Genomic DNA, 24,779 nt, shown 5'->3' on the forward strand with positions numbered 1-24,779 from the left:
CCAGGTTAATGTTTGCCCTCTGCAAACGTCGCAGATGCATGATGGAAATAAAATTGAGCACAGTGAGGCGTCAGAAGGAGACTTCTAGGGAATCACTCAAAGATAGCGGGAGCTGCTTAGAATTGAACTTGACCCTAAAAAACCTGACCAGCCAAATTTACCAGAAGAGGTTTTTCCTTTTTATTGATAGAGTCGTGTCTCTTTTAATTCAGACGCCATATTTTATTTAGTTCTTTTCTATTCTTTTCTTCTTCTACCAAGTAGAAGTGTTAGCGCTTGTGCTTGAAGTGTGGTTATTGCTCTGCAGCAGTGAGGGAAAGAGTCGCGTGACTGTCAACACCAGAAGTAATGAAATGTTATTTGGAATAAATGGACATTATTATCCTGTCAGACTAACTAACCACTTCCTCTCCACAATACTTTCCCCCCATTTAAAACAGACACACATGAAGTTAGTAAAATGTAGGAATTAATCTTTCTCAAGATTACAATTTCCTGTTTGGTAAAGTCTTTCGGGCTGATATCACGCCTGGTGTCGCAGTAATGCTCGCCAATTTAAACAACAAAGAAGGAAAACAATTTGGCGCTTCTGTTTTTTTCTTCTTTTTTGGATGTTAGTCTTCTTTTTTATTTGTTTTGTCCTGTTTGCATGTGTGCACTAGTGATGCCTATTAGAAGTGATCGGTGCACGTTGGGGTTGTTGCAGAAAACATTGCTGGAACATTATATGTAAATGATTTGTTACCTCGAGAATCTGCAAACCTGTTTGCTGTTATGTGTATAGTTTATAGTATGATTTCTGGACACTTTCCTCACCGACACACTGTAATTGCCTCGTGCTGTGCATTTCCCCGTGGGGCTGATTAGGTGAATTAAACTCCAAACCTGACAATGAAGATGACAGCCACTCTTATTCTGGCAGACTTTGCTTTGAGTCAGCAGAATGGCAGATATTTGTGTTTATTTACAGCCTCTGCTGCTGTTAAGTGCTATAACAGCTACATGTTGTGTAACCTGTTGGATTTTTGTTGGATCAGAAAGCCACAGAGAGTCTCCTACATGACCATTATTTAAGAAAATAACATATACAGTACTGTGCGAAAGTCTGTAGCCAACCCTCATTTCTCTTTATCCTGCTAGAAAAATGGGAAATAGTTGGGATTCACGTGGAAATAAAGTATACAAGGCAAAAATAATTTAGCCTAACAGGTTTTAAAGTCAGGTGGTGTGACCACCTTTATTCTTCAACACAGTCTGAACTCTCTTAGTCAGCTAAGTAGTCTTCATGCTTGTTGAAGGACATCCAAAACTCTTCTTTGTATGTTGTACTCTTCTCTGTCAAGATGATCCCACACTGCCTCAGTATTGTTGACCTCCAGGCTCTGGGAAGGTCATGACTGATAGGGTTCCACTGCATGTTTTTCTATTCATGTGTGCTTTCACTGCACTGGAAGTGTGTTTGGGATCATTGTTATGCTGAAAAACAAAGCTGTTACCAGTCAGATGCTTTCCAGATGGCATCACAACTTGACTGTACTTTTCTGCATTTATAATTCAGCCGGTTTTGACAAAATCCCCGACATCAGCCAATGCTTTTGGGGATGCTCACTGACAGCAACTGAACCAAACATTTCTAATTTGGATTCATTACTCCATAAGATCTCTTGCCACTGATTTTCAGTCCACTTCTTGTATAATTTGGCAAACCTCACTTTCTTTTCCCCCCATTTTCCTTCCTTAAGAATGGCTTCTTGACAGCTACCCTTCCATTCAGGCCAATCCTGATGCTGCTTGAGGAAACAGTAGATGGATCCAGACGCATCTCTCAGGCTGTGCGTCAGGTCTTTGCTGGATTACTTGCTGATAAAGATATGACAGTTTTTTTAGATAATAGCTTTTTGGGAATCACTGTGTTGGTACTATTTTATGCCTGCAATTAAGTCGTTTAGCAAACAAAAACATTTCTGTGAAAATAATTGAAAAAGCAGCCAATGTCCAAAGAAAAACCTGGAAAACTGATGCTCACGACAACTTTAAAAATAAAGAGAAATCTGGCTCCTTGGAAAGAAAATATAAATAAATGAAGGACGGCTCAAGACTTCTGTACAGTACTTTGCATGTACTGCACACTGTGGCTCGCTAATTCATTTTGAAACAATAGGCTCAGTGCTAATGAGTTGTTAATATAAATCTTGAAATCTCGAAAGTTCTGTTCACCGAGTAAACATAACCTTCGATGGCATTCCTGAACAGAAGATACACTTTATGTTGTGTCTTTTATTGTTAGGAAACTGCATTTCTAAGGGCTTGGTTGTTAAGCTTTTATTAGCAGTACGATCGTGAGCTAACATCCACTTCTTTGACCTCAGGAGTGGAAAAGAAATGAAAACCAATGTGGACTATAAAAGTGCATAAAGCTGCATAAAGTCTCCTCACTGTGGCAAACAGAGAACTTTAAACCTTTGAACCAAACAATTATATGACATCATGGTCATAACTCATTAGCAATTAGCTCTAAATTATACAGTTCTGACAATTTTCAGTCATAACGCAGCTTTCCTCAGAATTTCCCATGCGCTGGCTTTGAAATTCCTTGTTGCTGCTGGTGTACAGCGAGATAAGCTCACTGCACAGTAAATGCTTCTGTGATTCCTTGCAAATTACTTCAAGCCTGAATGTCAGAGGAGGTAAAAGTGAGTTTGCCTTTGGACAGTTGCCCATCACATTAAGACTTCTGTAAGTGTTCGAGCTTGCATGTGGTTTGCAGATGGATGCTTTTTAGAGCAGGCAATACAGGTCAGTGCTCCAGAATGCTCATATGAAGGCTGGAGTGTCTCGTTTTAGTTATTTATCTCTAGTTCCCTTTTGTCAACAGTGAGCAGAACTACCACATTAACGCCACCAAAAAACACCTTTTTGTTTAGTTTTTGGCGGCCATTTTTTCCTCTTTTGTTGCCTGTTTGTCAGACTTTTTTTCACTTTGAGCTCATTCGGTTGGCTGCATCCATAGCCTTTATGGGTTCATCACTGAGAAGCTATTTCCTCTGTGGAAACCAAAGGTTATGTTTCCCTTGCACATGAAGGTATAGAATTGGGATTACTGTGATTCCTTTTGTTGTCCAATTTTATTTAAAATTCATAAAATACTAAATAAGTAGGAAGTTTCACATATGAAACTATTTCTATGACCCCCCCCCAAGAAAAATGTCCTTTTGAAATAATGGCACTAATAATATGTCTTTTCTTAACTCCTCTTAAGGATGCCCCGGGTCAAAGCACTTGACCCCTAACAAGTGTGCCTTTGCATCAAAGAAGGTATTTGGCTATTTGGTATTGGAAAAGCACACAGTTTCTCTTTCAGGCTTCCAAATGTAGACAAACACACATTTAAAGAGAAAAGTAATGACAAACAGGAGTGGCAGCATCATCCTGACATGTAAAATTCAGAGCTAATTAAACTAGAAGAGCTTGAAGAGTTGAATCTTTTATGTCTCATGTTGCTTAGATGTCACGAGTATTATGGTTTTCCACTCTACAGCCACGGCAAAGAGGGCAGCGGTGCTAAAGGGCACCATATTCAATGCTAAAGAATACTTACAACAGCTACGGGAACTTCTCCCATAAGGAAAGAGATGTCAACTTTTCCTTCTATGAAAAGTTTGGCTGGAGATCCATGTTCCCTTCAGAGCAGCCAGAAACATTTCCATGTTAGTTTTTAAAAAGCGTCTCTGATCACCGCAAATGTTCCTTCGCTCCACCTTCAGGAGTTACAGTGATGCCAAAATCTGAGTCGTTTGGAAAAATTACTTCTTGCTTCTTTGTGAATATTGTTATTGAAATTGAAAGTGCCTGTGGGCTGTGTTTCGAGAAGGAGTGCAAGGTGATGGCAGCTGTAAATGCAGAGTAGATAATGGATCATCATCTCAGGCAAAATATGAATATTTAAATTTGAACTCATTTGAGTCAGGAGCAGAACTGAGCAGGGAGTGTGACTCTGCTAACCATTCAGCAGAGTTGAGGACTGTTGCAAAACTGTATCTGTTTTCAAACGTCTTTTGTAATTGTCCTCTCTTCAACAAGGGGACCAGTGTGTGCGTGTGTGTGAGTGTGTCTGTGTTTACATATCTTTGTGGGGCCCAAACATTGGACATTTACTCTACTTGTGGGGACCAAATGCCCTTATGGGGACACAATTCCGATCCCCACAAGTTTGAAGGTATTTTGAGACTAAAAATGTGGTTTTAGTGACAGGGTTGCAATTTGGTTATAGTGTGTGCGTGTGTGTGTGTCTTTTTTGCAGCCCCTCAGTCTCTTTCCACAGCACAGTTGCGATGGCTGAAGTTACACAATTTGACTTGAGAAGATCAAGAAGATGCTTAGCAGCTTATCAATGGACACAACAAAGTAATCTGGTCATGTTGTCACCATGTGGTAAAGCTCCAGCTTTTATGAGACAGGCCTCTTTATGTCATTTAACAGACAAATCTTGTGTGAACAATGACTTAAAAAAAACTAGTAAAAACTGCTTCCAGAAGAATTCAGAGGGTAAATAGCAGCCAGGTACATTTTATGCAACAATCATCAGCAATTGTGACCGACTCTGTAAAAGCATGTTTTGGAGTTAACACGGTGCCACAGTCTTTCCAAAAGTGGATGTCCCAGCAAATTCTACCTAATGTCAGATCATGCAATGCAAAAAACCAAGGAGCTACATCTCAGACTCTACAGGCCTCAGTTAGCATTTTAAATGTTGATGTTCATGAAAGTACAATTAGAAAAATACTGAGCAAGTATGGCACATCTGGAAGATTTGCCAGGAGAAAGCAACACTGAACAAAGAAAAGCTTATGTTTGCAAAAACAAACCACAAGACTCCTGGAACGGTGTCCTTTGGACAGATGAGACCAAAGTGGAGATGTTTGGCCATAATCCACAGCAACACATTTGATGAAAATCAGACACAGCATATCAGCACAAACACCTCATGCAAATGTCAAGCATGACGATGGAGAGTGATGATTAGGGCTTGTTCTGTTGCCACAGCACTAAGCAGCTTGCAGTTATTGAGTTGATCATAAACTCCTCTGTATATGACAGTTTACAGGAAGGGTATGCTTTCATATGAAAGTCAAATGTGAGACAATCTGTATGACAGTTTTGCCGACTTTCTGCGATTTTGTCCATTGAAAGAAAAAAACTCTTATCTGATCTCAAGTTGATCTTCAGATTTGTCTCCTTGTGCATATCTGGCTCTTATTCTTCATTTGTGTAGCTCCCAGGAAGAACCATTTCTGGACAACCTGTCCTTGAAAACTGTTGAAAACTGGTTAGGTCATTTTAAACTAAAATTTTTCTTTCTGCAGATATTTGAAGTTCATTGTGAAAACCTTTTATTGTATCCTGTACAACGAAAGGAGCAGTGGTTAGGTGATAGTAATTTAACTATTTTGATCACTTTTTCAAACTTTCCAGTGTGCAAACATTCCCTTGTTCAGCTTCTGAAATGTGAAAATGTTTGAATGTTGGCCTGTTGGTTTCACAAAATGATCTTTTTGGTCTGTATGATTAATATAAAACATAATCGTGGATGAATTGAAAATAAAAACAGTTTTGCTTGTTGTGGCTAAATGTAGAATAGTGTTGCACAGTTCCACTCAGCAAGCAAAAGGTTGCTGGTTCAACTCCAGCTGGAGACATAACACTTTGGGAATGTAAAACTCTGTGAAGCAAGACATGTGGAGATGTTCAGGAGAAGGCTCAAGCTTGCCATGAACTAGAAACTGCTGGAACACCAGTGTCATTGTCCACAGTGATTTTAACGTCTCCAGGAAGAAGCCCCTGTTCCACTTTCAAGTTTGAAAGCTTGCTTTATGGTCAGAGAAGCTGTTTGGACACAATGACAAGATGTATGTTTGGAGGACTTCAAACTAATCAATTTAAATAAATTAATCAATTTAAAGAAATTAATAATTCTGCCCAGAAGAGAGGTCAAATATCCATCCAGAATTGCACCAGAATCTTCTCGCTGGCTATTTAAAGCATTGGGTCGAAGAGAAACTTGTTGAGGGGACATTTAACCAAATCTAACCAAATTTAGTGTATGTTTATACGTGACCCTGTGTAGATTAAAGCAAATCCAAAATAAATTCATACTTTTTCTTTTGTAAAGACATTAAAGATTCATGCTGTACAATCATTTCCTCCTAGAAGAAGAACAGTTCAAAGAAATGTCTTGATCCATGCTCAATCGTCCAGGTTAGTAAATCCCAAAAGGTTGATTGTGTTCATCTGGACGTTTTCCGTGGGAGAACCAGGTGACTTCTTCAGTCTCAGCTGACTGCAGCTTTCACCAACCTTATAAACGATACATTTGCAAAATAACTGAACGTAGCCGACTGAATGAACGATGGGCTGTGAAGTCAGTTCCTCGATCATTAATATGCAAACTGACCTCACAGCCCATCGTTCAAAGAAATCATTAAAAATTGTCACACCCATGATGGATGTTTGCAAACTTCTGACCACAACTGTTAATAGAGTCCAAATATGATGAGCAAGCCTCTTCTTTAATACTTGGTTACTCACAGTATTTTTTGTATGATTTCTCTTTGCTTGCAAACCAAAAATGGTAGAATGAATAAATCCTGTGAAATTGTAACAATACTGCTTCAACTGTTTTGATTACATACTGTCTGTATTAGAATTTCTTCAGTTTTTAAAAACCTTTGTATGAATCTGATCTGTGTTTTGAAACACTGTTCGTTCGATCTTCATTTACCTTTTCTATTATCGATCTGTATCTTCTTCACATTTCCTTCTTTCCCTTCCTCGGTTAGTTAAATAGCTTTTATTTCCTCACTGCGTTTTAAATTGTGACATTTTTATCTGGACATCCGCAAGCTCTTGCCAAAGCTAACATTTGGCCCCAGAGCAGAGTTTACGAAATAAAAATGCTTTCAGTTAATCATCAAACTTGAGCCTGTGGCCCTATTAATCACACAGCTTCTTTTGTGTTTGCAGAGATTGGACCCGTTACAATCACAACAGACCCAAAGAAGTTCCAGTATGAGCTGAGAGAGCTGTACGTTCAGGTGGGTTCAGAGTTCACATCTATCAGTCTAAGGAAACCGAGGCTGAAGCCTGGATGCTCGGGTCATCTGGCTTTGATAAAGGCAGCAGGCTTTGCTCATGTCTGATCTGCTGGTAGAACAACTTGCTGAGCTTATTAAGAAATTTTATCATTCATACAACATCGGATGATGAAAGAGCTTCAATTAGTGTTTTCATCTTAAGCGGATGCCTATCCTTCATGTAACTGGGGCCATGCACCTATTAAATTAAATGATCGTTTGCTGACTTTGATGCACAAAAGCCCCGAAACTTCACCCCATTTTTACCTCCCCTGTCATTACAAAGAAATGCATAAACAAAAACATACAATGGATGGACAGCAAGCTCTGCATATTTCTGTAATTAGTTTGGTACAAAAGGGAAGATGAGTACCATTCAGAGGCCCTTTGAAGAAAGACTTTGGCGAGTGTCTGTGCATCCTTGGCATGTCCTATTGTTAATCTGGTGTGCGAGCGCATAGCATGGAAGGGATCCAGTTTCCTCTCTCTTGCTGTTTCATTCCTGAGTCTGTTTTTCTTCCCCTCACCTCTTCACCTGCACAACTCCTGAAGAGGCTTTGGCCAAAGAGCGTGGAAAATATACTCTTTGGAATTGATATTTTTCTTAAAATTGAAAAATGTCTGTCACGAAGGCAGTTGTGTTTCAGAAGGGAGAAAAAGTCAGGCCACACTTCAAGAACCGACGTGCGCTGGGGTTTGGCTTAGCCTTAGTGTTTGGGACAGTGGGGGAATGTGGGAGTGCAACATTGTCCAGAGGGGAGATGGTGGAGTTCAGAGGAGTAAGAGGAGTCCTGTCTCTTTACCTACCACCCAAATCCCCCCACTGTGGCTCACTCCGTTCCAGATGTTACTCTTGGGGGTTATGCATCCTAGATTGGTACTGAACCCTGGAGACAGACAGACAGACAGTAATGTGTCTGCTGGAATGCAGCAGAGAATATTTATGTTTGACCCCACCGACAAGCCAGAGAGAAGAGTGGAAAGGACAGAATGAGCATTCATACATTCCCCTGCATATTTTCTATTTGATGTGTCTTTCACTATATTCTAGATTGTAGAGCTAGAGTCACTAGATTTTATCAGTGCTTTGGATTTTTTTCAAGACATATATTCCACACAGTGTGGCTAGTGGCCAGTTTCACTGCATATAGAGTCCAAATCAAGCAAACGTTTTGCCATAAATCTCATTTAAACGCATTTAAAGCTCTGTTGGAGGTTCACTCACTCACACTTAGGATACTTAAACTCATAAACTAGTTTTTGATGGCTGCCTTTTTTTCTCTCAGGGAGGAGGAGACTGTCCGGAGATGAGCATCGGTGCCATTAAGATTGCCTTGGAGATCTCCTTGCCCGGATCGTATATCTATGTCTTCACTGACGCGCGCTCTAAAGATTATAAGCTCACCCACGAGGTCCTGCAGCTCATTCAGCAGAAACAGTCACAGGTTTGGATTTTCTTTTTCTTTCTACACTCAGTAATATCAATGAGCTCAGATTCAAAGTGACCATGTTTTTCTTACCTTGTCTGTAGGTGGTGTTTGTGTTGACCGGAGACTGTGACGACAGGACTCACATTGGTTACAAAGTATACGAGGAGATTGCCTCTACAAGCTCTGGGCAGGTCTTCCATCTAGATAAGAAACAGGTCAATGAGGTGAGAGGAAACTTTTTAGCACGTACAAGCATTCAGGTTTCAAACCATTTGTGGTTTCAAGAGGTAATTTGGTCGTAGTGATCGAATCATTTAAACTCATCACAGGTTTTGTTCCTAAGCTGTGTACTGTAAATAAAATGGCAGCAGAAGGTTTTACAGCCTCCTCGTGTATTTCGCTATGCCCACGCTCGAGTCTGGTCTCCAGATCAAGTGTGCAGGAAACATTTAGTTGATTGATGTGTACCGTAGCTCTTTTTAACTTTTCCAAGAAATGTAAATCATCAGTCTTGGATGTAGAAACGACTCGAAGCCTGAGCTTTAAATGGTATTGCTGTTTTACTACTGTAAGATAAGATCCCCTGCTAGGGAACTGAGACGTATAGATTTTAAGCAGTTTCATATTAAAATTCAGAAATGCTTCATTTTTCTTTCTTGGCTTGTGAGCAGCATTTTTTGTCAACATCAAATGCATTCTGGTCTGGAGGTGTGCAGAGGAATGAACGAGTAAAGTGGTTTCTAACTAGCTGTCATGGTTTCGAGGGCAGGACTCAGTCGCAGGACTCACGCTGGGTAAAAGTCAAAAGATGGTTTATTTACAAGGATGACACCAGGTGAAATATATACATATATACAGTGCTGGGAGGGAAACAGCGGGCCCGGGGCAGGCAGGGAAAGGTCCAGGGAAGATCCAAGCTCCTCTTCACACAGCCAGTGACTCACAACAACCCACAATCCAGTCTTGTCCAAGCTCACTCACTGTCATCCACTCGGGATCCACGAGGAAGGGAAACAGGCAAGGGTCCAGGGAATTCTGTACACAGGGAGAGAAGCTGATGTTAGAAAGAAGCACTAGGAAATCACTAGGCAAGCTGGGTTATACTGACGGAGATTAGCGCAACAATCCAGCGAAGAATCAGACTCCACTGAGGCCTTAAGTAGAGCAGGAGTAATCGTCGGCGATGGATGGCAGGTGAGTAATTATCAGTGATCGAGGACACGCGAGGACGAGAGCCAGACTCCGCCCCGGTTGGGAGTAGTGAAAACATTCGATCATCGTCATAGATCAAAGTCAGTTAAACTTCAGGCATCTCAATCCGCCCAGTTAGGAAACATAAACCATTGTAAATCAGTTTCGCCTGCTGTGGTGCAAAAAGAAATGACAACATGCTTACTGGAGAGGTAAAAACGAGGCAACAAGACTAAATTTCAATCAGATAATGCTTCCCCATGCAGTCATCATTTTCCTAAGGCCTTTTTGAGATGAACGCTCTCACAAGCGCATGTTCCATCACATGTCCTGGATAGCGAGACATGTGGGTCACACACAGTATGGCTTGAGTTCTCCACAGAGACTCAGAGGAAGGAGGCAGGACACGGAGCATCGTTAGAAACTTCCAGATCAAAGCGTTCACGTGTTGGGAAGCTGACCTTGTATGCAGTTTGTGTGTTAGTTTTCTATATCATTTAAGTCTCCATTATATTTTGTCAGGTGTTTGAATACAGATTCAGGGTCCCAAAACTATACACCATATATGTGTAACTTACGCATTCTTCACATTTCCTTTCCATCGCTGTAGGTTCTTAAATGGGTGGAGGAGGCAGTGCAGTCCTCAAAGGTCCACCTGTTGTCCACTGATCATTTCGCTGGAGTCAGCAACACGTGGCAGATGCCCTTTGACCCCAGTCTCAAGGAAGTCACCGTGGCACTCAGTGGCCCGGCACCTGACATTGAGATCAAGAACCCCCAGGGTATGATGAATGTAAACCACATGTCAACATGTTTCCTAAAAAGCTTCGTTTTTGATGTATTTTTTGCATTGTTTATAGAATTCACTAAAATGTGTATAAATTATGTATTCATTCATTTAAAATGATGAATAATGAATAATAGCTAAATTTGTACAGCATTCAATATTGTGCAAAAGTACTGAGTCATTGCTCGTTTCTTATATAAGAGCAAGTGAAATAAGTGCAGAGCTGTTGTAACATGTGCAGCCATGTATGCAAATACAACATAGAAAGCAAAACTAGAGTTTGTACAACTCTGATGAACTCGAAAACAAATATTTTCTATGGCCACTTGTTCTTCAACACTGGCTGAACTCTCTTAGGCAAGCGCTCCTGTTTCTTTCAGTAGTCTTCAGGAATAGTTTAGGCTTCTTAAAGCACATTCAGAGTTCTTCTTTGGATGTCGACTGCCTTTCTTCCTTTGCCTGTCTGATCCCACACGGCTCCAGTATGTTGAGATCTGGGTTCTGGGGAGACCAGTCCATGACTGTTAGTTTTCCATAGTGTGTGTGTGTGTGTGTTTTTCTCTCTATCCGGGGATGCTTTAACTGCTCTGGTAGTGTGTTTGGGATCACTGTCATGCAGAAAAATGAAGCTTTCCAGATGATATTGCACGGTGGATCAAAATTAACGACTCCAACCGTGAAAACAGCAAAGAGGGGAAATACCACAACAAACATGCACAAACATTTGACCCACAGCATGCATTTAAGTCGCATGAATCTAATTTCTTTACTGCCGGTTAGGGATGGTTGTGATATCAATAAGAAAATCGGAGTCGCTAAATTCTTATCAGTTATCCCTATCCATGTTCATAATTGTGTCAATTTTGACAAGATCCCAAAACCACAGTTTGAAATGAAACCGTGACAGAGCCTCCAAAATCAGCTTTGTTTCTTTTTTTAGTTTCTCTGGAATTTAGAGGAGATTTCTCTATGTGCAGTATGTAAAATACACACTCTGCTTTCTAGCTTTGCCAGAAGCCAGAGAGAAGCTACAGTGAAGTGACAGGTGTCGGTGTCCCATGTGGCGCGCACACACGGTGCAGATAGCAGAGTCAGCAGAACAGACGAGCGTCAGCTCAGATCTCACATGAGTTGTCGTGGCCGAGTGGTTAAGGCGATGGACTAGAAATCCATTGGGGTCTCCCCGCGCAGGTTCGAATCCTGCCGACAACGACACAATGCTTTTCTCAGCCGTCAGACAGTTAAAGAGCAAACCAACCCTGACAGGCTGTAGTCGCTGATTTTCTGAGAAGACATGAAGGGATAATCACATAATCAAAAGAGAATACTGCAAATATGAATACTAACTGAGGGACCAAAGCATAAACTTACGTCTTAATGCATGCTCAGTCATCCAGGTAAGGGAATCTCAAAAATCTCTGTTCATCTGGACGTAACAGTTTCAGTGGCAAAGGTTTCAGGTCCCACTGAGATCTGGGAAGACTACTACTACACCTACTGGTAGTAATAAACCAGGACTAAAAGCTAGAATAGAGTAAATATAGAAACCAGTCACATGATGCTAGAGTAATACATAGATCAAAACAGAAATCCTAAATTGAAAAGAACAATTTAAAAAAAGGACTAATTATCTAAAACAGCAACTAGACGATACTAACACGTAGGAACATATAATATAGTAACTTAACTACAGTGTTCGAAAGCGTCTTCTTTTCTGTCTGCCATAGTAAAGACTGCAGCAACATCTGGGATGCATACATTGCGCACATGTTTTAATTACAGTATCTTGGCTAATGTATCAAAGACATCTTGGATGATTTATAAGACGTGCATCCATCCAGCAGCAAGAGTTAAGAATTAGGTTGTATAATTCAAAGCTGTAGAAAAGGTAAATAATTATCTCACGGTCCATGTCTATGTTCCTCCAGGGAAGCTTGTGGGGAAGAGTGATGGCCTCACTGAGCTTTTGCACATTCCCAACTCTGCCAAAGTTGTCAACATCAAGGATCCACAGCCTGGGATGTGGTCTATCAAGGTAAACAATTCATTCTTTAGCAGAAAATGTGTGTAAAATAACAGCCTGCTAACAACTACCATCGCTGGACTGCTTTTAAGACCGCTTACTGCAAATAGTTGAGTGGTGTAGCCTTGAAACGAGGTAACAACGTAGACCCCAGGAGGGAGCCGTGGCCTTGAAGAAGGTTCAAAACTTGAATTACTGCAGTAATATATCAGCATGCTGAGATACAATGATATGTAATCAATTTGACATGCACGCTGTCTGGTGAAGGCATCTCGGATTCCCAGTGAATCAAAGCATGATCAGAAAAACACACGTGAGCCCTGAGATGGATTTTAAAGCAACACTGAGGATCGAGACAATGTTTAACATTCAAAGCTCTGCTCCTGTCTAATCTTGGCACCCAGCTGTCACACGTTGTCACTGCTGCTGTCAAAGCCAGATGTTTTGGATTTTGTTAACCTGAGTAATTTGTTGGCGTTGTGTCAGTGTTGCCTCTGAGGTCCCCGGTGGTGCACTCATCTCTGCATAGAGTTAGATTTTTGTTGCGTGTGTGGAAAAAATGTCGACTCAGCGCTTCATCTAATAAAAAAGTGTGCATCAAACTCTGGGAGGTGCATATGAGCGATGAGAGAGCATTAATGGGTGGAACATTTGTATTGCTGTAGCTTTTTCTACATGTTGGTGCGATATTACTCTCTCTGGCTTTTATATTACATGATATTCCACAGTATATACGATGCTTCTATTTTGTAGTTCTTTCTTTTGTTTTTTAGGCAAAATAGAAATTAAAACGAGTCCTTTCCAGCTGTATCTGCAGCTAACCCACAGGTTAAGCCACTGCTGGGGTCTGTCTCTTTTCAGATTGTTTCCTTATTCCTTCTGTGTGACAGAGAAAACACTCCCTGATACACAGAATTACCTCTCGTGAACCTTTCCAGGTTTTAATATGTTGCTTATATTTGTTTTTCTCTACTGGGGGTACTGGTAAGTGAAACTCTGAGATTGAAATATGCGCTAAGGTGAATCATCTGTAGTGTTCTGTTTTATATCTGCTTAAAAAGCTCTCAGGAAGCTTTGAGTTCTGTGCTGACTTAACTCATCCAATGTGATCTGTGTTTATAGAAGTGCTGATGGATATAAACCGGCCCCCCTAAAAAGAGAGACAGCAACTTTCTGTCTTAATCATGTCATCCAGTCGCCTCTGCTGCTGCCCCCTTCCCGACTCTATCATTCACTCCCTTTCTGTCACTTACTGAATATTCCTTCCTCTTTCCGTCCTTCTCCCCTCCCCAACACATTTAGTCCTCTAATTCTCTCCCTCAGAGACTCAGGGATCCGCTGCTCAGCTTAAACTCCCAAAACATCTTGTTTTTCCTTTCGGAAAGTGGCTTTTCCCCACATCACTCTAACAGGCTTTTAGACATATATATCTCCTTGTCATCTGTAGCTGTATTTCCCAGGGCACCCAAAGAAATGTGAATAAATACTTGAGGGGGATTTAGCTATTCTACCATGCTGGGTTTCTGTAACGCTAATGGCCCATGACATCCCAGTGTAACACCCAGACCACAGATTTTTGTGTGAAAAGGAATTTGATCCATTTTAATCTGACTTTAATTGGATAAAGTAGTGATGTGTTGAAGCCAGGTTCACCCAATTATCAGCACCTGCTTCTTCACATAATTCTTGCAACATTAATCTCAATTTTGTTTAATTGAATTTAATTATTTCACTGTAAGGTAAGATCATGTACACATACTGTAAAAAAATTCAGTTTGCACTAAAAGCAAACTTCGCCACCTCTGTACGCACATAAGGTAATCAAACTGTGAGGTCGCTGTCATTCACAAGTGGCTAACCCTAAGCTAAAATGCTTTAATTTATATATCTAGAGATATATCTAAAGCCATCCCCAGCAGTAAGGAGCTCCAGCATTAGAGCTCTGTGGTACAGCTGTCTGTCAGCACCACATATCTACTGCACAAAAAAGGGATCTAGGGATATGAATTACAGTGCAGACTTTCCATATGCTTACTTTGAAGAGTGTGTTTACAGAATTTTGTAACCCATGATAGGAATGATAAAGTTTTAATTTGAAAAGCATGTAAAATAGCTTAAAGCCTCCCCAGGCACTTTTTTCCTAAATTGGTGTTTCATTAAAGTCATTCTGACTCATTTGCTTGCAGTATATCACAGGACTCGCACAAAGAAAATAAACTGACATTATAACCAGATGCAGCTACTAAGAAATTATAGGATGCAACAAAGGCATACGCTCAAATTATACTGTTTTTTGTATAGATGCATGCTTAAGGTAAGGAAATCCCAGAGAGTTGGTTCTGTTCATGTGAACGTTGTTTTTAATGTCACTCACCCAACGACTTCTTCAGTCTCTGCACATTTGCTTTAGTTTTTCAATGAATTAAAGTCGTAACCAATAAAAAAAACTATTAAAGCTCTGCGTACGAATCCAATCAGTGATTCTCCAGAAAGCAAATAAATGTCTCAGTACAGATCTGATTCAGCTAAGCGCTGGTGTATTCAGGCCTGGACAGGTCAGTCTGTATGGGTGGGTGTGAAATTGGGAAATGGGAGTGGTTTTAATTGCACTCACTGTTCTTTGCCTTTTCTAAAGGAGTGACCTTTGAAGAACCTCTCTCCTAATTATCCCCTCAGTTACAACCAACTAAAGACCAAGTGTAATGCTGTGGCAGCCAGTAGGGTGGGTTTAATGCAGGCATTAGCCTTTGAGGCTGAACCAAATCCCCTCATTATCTGAGCAATTTCACCTATAGTTTCATAATTGTGCTCATCTTTGCCTGCAAGCTCTGCACTATCCTATTTGGTAGTTTTCTCTTTACTGTACGTCAGATAGAACGTAGTCATTAATAAATGCAGCAAATTCACAAACTCTCTTTGATTTCAGGCAATTGCAAATGACAGTTTAGGTTTGCGTGCCTTGTTTTGCCCTGTGACTCAGTGTCTGTGACACCTTAGGTGAGGGGTTTCCACCTCTCACCAACATATACTTCATTGTAATTACTCTGTCTCTATTTTTCAAAGCTTCAAATCACCTCCACATGATGAGGACCACATGAGCAATTACCTGCTCTCTGATTATAGTCGTTGTGTTTAAAGTGATTCTTAGACCAAATAGGTCATCTCCCGATTGAGATGTAAGATATTAGGCTGTTAGCAGTGGCTTTGTCAGTGGCGTGTCTGTACATGTGGGGGATTGTTGGCATACAAAAGACTCTTCCCAATGCTGTGTCTGTCATTTACACCACTCAGCACTGCCTTTGATGACCCACGCCCTCTTCATTTGTTTGAATCTGAGCTATTATAGTTTCATGAGTTCTGATCAGCTGATCAGGTTTTCCAAATTCAATAATTAGTTTTAGTCGTTTTATATTTTTCAAAAGCCTAAAATGTTTTAGTTTCGTTTTAGTTAACTATAACAGCCTTTTGGTGATTCCTATAAATCAGCGCTCCCCAACCTTTTTTGCGTCACGGACCAGTTTATGTCCAATAATATTTTTACGGACCTGCCTTTAAGGCGTCACGGATAAATACAACAAAATAAAACCAGTACCAGTACCAAATGTATTCATAACACACAGGAAAAGACCCAGGCAAACCGAGTTAAAGATAAAAACGATAAAATCCCTGTTAACCATAAATTTCACACCCGAGCTTCAACTCTCGCGGCCCAGTACCAAACAGATCCAGTACCGATCCGTGGCCCGGGGGTTGGGGACCGCTGCTATAAATCATATCGCCATTAAGGATCAGCTTGGATCAAACATCTGAAATTTAAGAATAAAGGTTTATCCATTAAGAATTCTTGGTACCTCAAAGACAGTATCTGGTAAACAAATGGACCTAAAACACTTCTACCTTTTTAATACAGACCGCAAGTGAAGGAAGGCACTCAGTCCGTATCTCAGGTCTCAGTACCATCGACTTCCGAGCTGGGTTTTCCAGGAAAGCCACCATGGACTTTAAAAAGACATCCAGTAGGCCAGTTCAAGGTCGGTAAAGGAAACATTTAAAAACTTTGGAAACAACAGGATGTGATGTTTGTTTGTTTTGTACTTGCTGGTTTTTTGCTTTCATCTTTTGAGATGTCAGAATATTCCACATGAGGACACAACACATATTGATTTTCCAGGTATTCCCACCCATATCCTTCTGAACACCACTGGACTCTCTCCTCCTGCTCGACCTGACAGGCTGGAGCTCCTGTCTATCTCTGGCACAGTGATCAAAACTTTGCCAATCCGGTACTACCCGGACCGTCAACCGTACAACCTCTGGAACATCACAGAGTTCATACCACCCAACGAGGCCTTCTTCCTGCGAGTGACAGGATATGACCGCGACGGTTTCTTGTTCCAGAGAGTCTCGAGTGTTTCCTTCTCCAATATTGTACCTGGTCAGTGATGCATATTATTAATCATATTTAGATGGATATATAAAAGGTTTCCTACCAATTTGCTTATTAATTTTCCTGACTTCATTTGCTTCTTTATCTTCCCGTTAGATGCTCCTAAGGTGCTGATGCCAGCCAAAACTCATGGTTACTACCTCCAGAGAGGGATAATCAAATGCCAGGTAGAGAGTTTCATCCCTTTCACACTGCGCTTCAGCAGGGATGGAGGAAGACTTGGGGTGGACCAACTTTTCAGGTGAGCAGCAGCTGTCAAAATAATATAATATCATCTATTAAGTGTTAAGATTAACACATTCTGCTTAGGACCACTGTGATTCAAAGAAGACTGATTTTTCAATCTGTTGTCGTTTATATTTGGAGTCATGCTCTTTTCTGCAACCTATGAAAAAACCCTAAATTTATTCTAATGTTTGCCAAACCATATGCTTACTCAGATCTCAAAACTGGTCATTAAGGGACAGGTGACCTCTGAAAAGTCATCTTTATTGGGGCAAGCGTTAAAGACCTAAACACCTTCAGGGTGTTTTTATGAATCATTTTGGCTATGTGTGGCTTGTTGGTTATGGTTAATGTCTTTAATTGTTACTACATTTCCAGGCTTTGTAAGAAAAGGTATAATGTCCTCAACAGATGTATTATAATGGACATGCTGGAGGATGTAAAACTATTATATTTTGTTTCCATCTCGAGATTAAATTCAGTTAAATTTTACAGAGATGAGTTGATAGAGTACCAAAAGGATTCTTAAAAAGCAAAAAATAAAGTAAATCTGCTGGTCGTTAACACTTTTTCACAAATTTCCTGTGACTCTGTCATTCTAGTGAGTCTGACAGTGCATTATGGGAAATAGCCGAGGTAACTCTAAAGGACGAGGGTTACTACGAGTGCATTGCCATCAGCAGCGCTGGAACAGGGCGAGCTCGGACCTTTCTGGATGTATCAGGTAAACAAAAGTTTATTGCACAAAAATCATGAAACACCAGCTCCAAAACATTTAACGTTTTCTAGTCGTTTAAATAAGACTTTTGTTTTTAAAAACTATGATCTGAGTCTCTAGTTCATGTTATGGATTACAAATTATGGAAGTAACATAAATGGGGGCTCGTCCGGGATCTTTTGGGCTCACCGTCAGAGATCTCAGGCACAAATCACGGACAAGCCTCCAATTTTCACAAATTTGCTTTAGATGTGTGACAAATAATGAGAACCTAGAAGATTTTTGTTTAAACAAAAGAGAATTCACAACACAAACACAAAAGAGAGTCGAACCAAGGTGGAAGCGAGAGATGGTTAATCCGGGCCAGCTTTTATTGCCTGTAAGCTAGTTGTTGTCTAATGCAAGTATAAACTACCTCTAGCAGTGTGGGAGAGGCATGACAATACAACAAAATGATAAACTAAGTTAAAGTAATTCTCAGAATTTGTGTTGCTGTGTTATTGTTATTGTAATTATTAGTGAGCTACCCTCCATCACTACATTAAATGAGCCATGGCTGCTGGCCAGGAACGCTTACAGGCTGGGGAGCATTAGACTGTCAACAGATGTAAATGAAGTCTGATCGATCTGCTGGCAGGGCAATGTTTAGAAAACAACACGTTATTACTGAGTGAAATGGAGCAGCAGGTATATGTCATGCTTAGCAGGTTTACACACACACACATGTTGGGTATTCATATCTTGTGGGGACATCTAATTGACATAATGCTTTCCCTAGCCCCATGCCCTAACCCTAACCCTTACCCTAAACCTAACCATAACCTAATTGTAACCCTAACAGAGCCACATTTTTAGTCTCAAAAATGCCTTCAAACTGATTAGGACTGGGATTTTGGTCCCCACAAAGATATGAATGCACACATGCACACACACAAAAGCTATGGACCTATGGCTGGAATCTATGTCGCAGTCAACATGGGCTAAAGTTTATAGTTTCTCCTGCAGTCGAGCCCATGCAGAGACACTGCACGATGGCAAGATTAATGTAACTTAATGGAGCGTAAAACATGATGCTGTAATCCATGCCTCAGTGCAGGTTTGTAATGGAGCCTATGGTATGGTTTTTGTGAGTCATTTGTAAAGAAATGAGCTGTGGCTACAGTGTAAGATGAGAAAACATAAAGCTGCAATTAAGCTGCAGGATGTTCAAGGAAAAAAACATCCCACTGATGGTTTGGTTTGGTCACTGACTTGGATGCACAGTTTTGATAAAGCAGCTGAGCCACAGAAACTGACTGTTATCCACAACGAGAAAAAAGATCACGTAAATCATTTTTTGGATGATAATTTTATCACTCTAAGCCCTGAGCAAGGACAGAACCAGAAGGGATCATACAGTGATTTATATGTTTATATGTTTAGTCTCACCACTGGGCAAAATAAAAATTATGTTTCCATCTTTTTTTGTCCAGTTTTTTCTTTCCAAAAAACTTTCGTCTCTGTGGAATTCACAGAGCTTCATCTGCATGATTATTGCCAAGCTGGGTGGAGAAGGTTGAAAGACGCTTTGTGAAACAGAAGAGCAAAAGAAGAAGCCAGACAGGGTCGTGTGTAATATATGAGCGTAACTCATTGCGCTGACTGACCTGCTCTGTTTACAGTTCAAAGTTGCGGAGGTAGCTCAGTGCGGCTAACTGTTGCCTTTTATGATGTCCCTAAAATTTCATGAAATAAATCCCCTCTCAGCCACAAGTCCAACCTTTGTTAGTGAGCCAGCTATACTCTGAACAGGATGACAGGGCCCTGTTTTTTATACACATGCAAACACATAATACCGCCCCTGCTGCCAAATTTATGTCATCCTAATCCCAGAGAGCTATTCTGAAATCCCCAGCATCCTCCCTTTATCAGAGCCAAAGCTTCCACCGCCACATCTTCCATTTCTTTTCTACTTTTCCTTTTATTACCCTTTTCTCTACTTAGCTGTGGTTCCACACTGAGAAAATGATTGATGACACGGCAAGGCTCACACGATTTCTGTTTTTGACATGATGACGCGACAAAAGACGGACAACAGGCAAGTTTGGTGGATATAAGATCTGACAAACTTTGGACATCATTTGATGTGCGAGTGCTTCAAAAGATAACAAAAAACCTTTGCACATCTATTTCAGAAGAAAATCAGACTGAGCAAATGTTGTAAACAGGCAAACAATAAATTATTGCTCAGGCGTGTGAGGACATCAAGGAATACATTTCCAGAGGCTAAGAACAATACACGTGTACATCCTGTATTATTTGACCGTTAGAAATATATGAATTTCTGTAGTTTTGGTCTATCTGTCTGATCTGTAACTCATATCTCTTTTGGTTGTTTGGTTGTTTGCAAACATTTGTGTGTTTCACAGCTTCTGACCAGTCGACCAATAACTCGTAGTTTGTGCACGTGCAGAAAATTTAGGTTAAAAAACTTGACTCCAAAAAAGTCAGGGCAGTTTCCATGATTGGATTCTTTTTGTCGCTACTTACGTAAGTGTCACAAAGAAAGTAACCACTTGCTCTGAACTGCTGTTTATTCTATGATGTCACGTTTTTTCGATTGCTGCCAACAACCTTCGTTCATCCTGCTCTCACACTCACACAGAGCCCCCTCCAGCCGTCACAGTCCAGGGTAACGTAACTGCCTCCCCGGGCTCCCGGGCCGTCCTCACCTGCCACGTCGTTAGCACCGTCAGCTTCAACCTCACCTGGTTGAGAGGAGGCCAAGACGCCCGTCTGGACCCACGCGTGAACGTCCTCGCCAACCTTTCGCTGCAGGTGTCCGCCGTAACCCCGGATCATTCTGGCTGGTACGAGTGTCACGCTGTAAATGAGGGAGGGGTGACTGCAGAGCGGCTCTACCTCACTGTACAAGGTGAGGAGCGTGTGTTTATGTCTTTGTGTGTTCTTAGGTTTTAACCTGCTGATGGTCTGTGTGGCTTTGTACCTGCACCTGCAATTCTCAGCGAACACAACCACTTTTCTAAAATATATGTCTCTTAAGTGCCCCTGCCTCCCTTCCCTCCCCTGCTCCCCATATTTCACTCTTTCGCTTTATGAGATGTGTGAAAATTATTTATGGTTGACTCTCAGGCAACACTGAAGTAGAGTTTTCCATCTCCGGACAGCACTTTTTAGATTAGATTAGATTAGATAGAACTTTATTAATCCCTCGGGTGGGTTCCTCTGGGAAATTCGATTTCCAAAAAAGCACAGCACCAACAGAAGTTACAGAGTTACAGAATATTATATATATATATATATATATATATATATATATATATATATATATATATATATATATATATATATATATATATATATATACACACACACACACACACACACACACACATATATAAATACAGAGACAATATAAATAAAATATACGAAGGGGATAAATAGAATAAATAGGAATAAAAATAAAAATACAAGTGAATTGCACATTTCAAGTATTGAGTCTATTGCACTGTTGACTATTTAAAAAAGTATTGCACAAAAGGTATTGTACAGTGAGGTGCAGAGGCACTACAGCTTAGTTGTTCCCCCCTCCTTTGTCCTCCTGTTTCCCCTCCCTCTCCCCTCCAGAGAGGAGTTAAACAGTCTGATGGCGTGTGGGACAAAGGAGTTTTTAAGTCTGTTAGTTCTTGTCTTGGGGAGAAGCAACCTGTCACTGAACAGACTCTTCTGATTGTTTATGGCCGTGTGCAGAGGATGTCTGGCATTGTCCATAATGTCCATCAGTTTCTTTAATGTCCTTTTCTCTGCCACTGTCACCAGAGTGTCCAGCTTCATGCCGACCACAGAGCTAGCCCTCCTGATCAGTTTCTCCAGCCTGCATGAGTCCCTCTTTGCTGTGCTGCTCCCCCAGCACACCACAGCATAGAAAAGTACTCCAGCAACCACCGACTGGTAAAACATCCTCAGGAGCTTCCTGCAGATGTTAAAAGACCTCAGCCTCCTGAGGAAGTACAGTCGGCTTTGGGCTTTTTTATACAGGTGCTCTGTGTTGCATGACCAGTCCAGTTTATTGTCCACCCACAGCCCGAGGTACTTGTACTTGTTGACCACCTCCACCTCCTCCCCCTCTATCTGAACCGGCAGTGGACCTGCTCTAGACCTCCCGAAGTCCACAACCAGTTCCTTAGTCTTTGAGGTGTTGAGTTGCAGGTGGTTTGTGTGACTCCATGCGACAAAGTTCCTCACCAGACTTCTGTACTCCTCTTCCTGATCATCCCAGATACACCCCATGATGGCCGTGTCATCTGCAAACTTCTGAATATGGCATAATTCAGAGTTGTAGCAGAAGTCAGAGGTGTACAGGGTGAAGAGAAGAGGGGACAGCACAGTTCCCTGTGGTGCTCCTGTGCTGCTGACCACTGTGTCAGACGTGATGTCCTTCAGCCTGACGTACTGTGGTCTGTCGGTGAGGTAGTCGGAGATCCAAGCCACCAGGCAGGGGTCCACCTCCATCCTGTTCAGTTTTTCCTGAAGCATACAGGGCCGGATGGTTCCTAACGCTTCACTGATATGAGTCGGGAACACTGTTGCATGGATGAAAGAGTGCTGCTATCTATCTGGCCAGCTCCACAGAGCGTCTGCCAGCACCTGGGCAGGAAACAGTGATGCGGTACAGCTGCTAAAATCCACTTATTAGCACAGGATCTCAGCCAGAAACATTTGAGAAAGGAATTGAGGAAGTCTGAATGAGTGAAGAATTTTTCTTATTTTCTTTCCTTAATTCAATCTGTCCAGATGAACATCCTGTGTTTGCTTGGCTATACGACCAGAGAAGAAGAAAATTCAAAATCCATATGCTGCACGATGTTAGCCTAAATCTCTCCGCATGCTTTACTTCTTGGGCTTCAGTGGTTTTAAAAGAAGACAAATTGGCGTTCTTCTCTTTTTAAATGAGAAGGAGAGCCGTTTACTCAAAGTGGCTTTTATTTTCTAGACCTAAATTTAAAGTGTTCTTGTGATCTTACCTCAGAGCAAATTGTTGTCTTTCTAAGTGAATATTTGAAGCCGGCGCTTCAGGCAGGTTTTGAGAGGAACTCTGTCATTTGGCTCGTCTCACTGAGTGACGACCTACACAGTTGACCCAAAAACTGTTTAACTGGATACTTTTTCTCTTTTCTTTAATATCTCCACCTGCTTGTTTTTTGTCACTAGTTTATTTTAACCTGTTTATTGCTATTTGTTTTACTCCTTTTGCTTCTTTCTTTCTTTTTTTGCATATTATTTTCTCTGTAAAAAAAACCAAACAGCTGTTAGCAGGCCCTGGGGGTTTCCTAATTACTCCTGTACAGACCCATCCTAGTGATTAGTCTCACTTTGAAGTAAGCCAAGTCTGCTGACAGCTTACAACACTTGGACGCTGCACAGTGGAACTTGGGAGTGTGTCTGTGCCGTCTGCCTTAATTTAAAATGTCTTTTCTTCTTTTGATTTTTCTGTTGTGTCTCCACAAATTACCTGTTTAAATGGCAACATGTCACACCATCCGAGTGTTGTTTTTAAGCCTTATTCAAACGGTTCTTGTCAGACAAAGTTTCCAGCCAAAAATAGGGCTTTTAATGACTTCTTTCCACAGCTGTGTAGCAGTCGTCGCTTTGTGGTTGTTTAGTCGTTGGAGGACAGAGATAAAGAAATATGTGGGCGAAGTGTTCGTGTGTCCAGCTTTGTGAGTTGTGACTTACAATACTACTCTTTGTAAGTTGGATGTCTACAGTTTGGATACTGCCAGTGAGTCATTAGCATACATGGCCTTTTCAAAATTAGACAGCCACAGATGTAGTCATAGTAGATGCAGTCTGACAGAGGGGTCAGAGGAAGACGTGTAAAGAGGAGACTCGGGATAAATACATCGTGAGAGGGAGTGAAGGCAGATGAATGACGCAGAGGTGGGAGAGGATCAAGGGACTGCTGGAGACAAGCCTCTCCCAGACGTATCACATCTGTTGCTGGCTCGGGAGAGGCTTGTCGATATGGTTGTCCTAGTTTCTCTGCTGTCCCCTGTCCCCGGTGAGATTGTGAGAATAAGAGGCAAGTGAAGACAGAGAAGAGGCCTTGTAGTTGTTCTGGCACGCTTTCCTTTGATCTTGTGTGTTTTCCAGTCCTTAAGATGTTTTTCACAATGGAAAGTCAAATTGTTCTCAAGTCAAAGTTCTAATATGTCAAAACTTGACAGCATTTGGTAAATGTGCTGTATACCTTTTAAAATGTGGTGATTGAAGCACCCAACGTGTGTGTGTGTGTGTGTGTGTGTGTGTGTGTGTGTGTGTGTGTGTGTGTGTGTGTGTGTGTGTGCCTTCATTTTCTTAAGTGTATTCCCTCAGCTAACCTTTCATAAAGTAATTTATTGATGGCGCACAAGCCAGAGCAAGTTCCTGGCAGGGACGCAGATTTGATGTTTCAGAAAAGTCTCTACATTAGGAAGTCTTAGACGGATTTTCCTGAAGTCGGAAAGGTCGGAGAAACTGGACGTGATCGTAGCAGCGGGAATAGAGTAGAGAAAACACACCCTTAAAGAGAAGAGTTACACATCGTAAATCAGTTGGAAAATCTCTGTATAGCCAGCTTCTCTGGGTCCGGATTCAGTATTCCCTCCTGTGTTACCAATAAAAACGAGAATGTGAGGGTGAAAGATGTCCTGTGAAACACTAATGGTTGTCATATCAGCTGTTACTCTTCTCACTACGGTGACAATAAAAGTTTATGCACTGTTACGACGTCTGACTGAAGCTGGACTCATTCAAAGCGCAAACTGCTTTCCTTGAATCTGTCCACGA

The 24,779-nt window shown here is 41.2% G+C and overlaps 1 protein-coding gene and 1 non-coding gene across 2 annotated transcripts in view; both read left to right on the forward strand.

The window, feature by feature from the left end:
• hmcn1 (hemicentin 1) overlaps positions 1-24,779 on the forward strand; it is an 87,245-nt gene that overhangs the window by 14,386 nt on the left and 48,080 nt on the right. The window contains exons 2-11 of the mRNA XM_085251300.1: positions 7,021-7,091; positions 8,417-8,575; positions 8,662-8,784; positions 10,362-10,533; positions 12,467-12,573; positions 16,472-16,592; positions 16,733-16,996; positions 17,105-17,249; positions 17,836-17,957; positions 20,596-20,865. Coding sequence (XP_085107426.1) covers positions 7,021-7,091; positions 8,417-8,575; positions 8,662-8,784; positions 10,362-10,533; positions 12,467-12,573; positions 16,472-16,592; positions 16,733-16,996; positions 17,105-17,249; positions 17,836-17,957; positions 20,596-20,865 — 1,554 coding nt within the window. The remainder of the gene's footprint in view (positions 1-7,020; positions 7,092-8,416; positions 8,576-8,661; positions 8,785-10,361; positions 10,534-12,466; positions 12,574-16,471; positions 16,593-16,732; positions 16,997-17,104; positions 17,250-17,835; positions 17,958-20,595; positions 20,866-24,779) is intronic.
• trnas-aga (transfer RNA serine (anticodon AGA)) lies at positions 11,669-11,750 on the forward strand. The gene has a single exon. It is a non-coding gene; the product is annotated as a tRNA-Ser (tRNA).

This window comes from Mchenga conophoros, linkage group LG17, assembly GCF_057382185.1.
Source record: "Mchenga conophoros isolate Kocher_MC1m ecotype Shallow Benthic linkage group LG17, M_conophoros_male_GT1.1, whole genome shotgun sequence".
In the NCBI taxonomy this organism is placed as follows: domain Eukaryota; kingdom Metazoa; phylum Chordata; class Actinopteri; order Cichliformes; family Cichlidae; genus Mchenga; species Mchenga conophoros.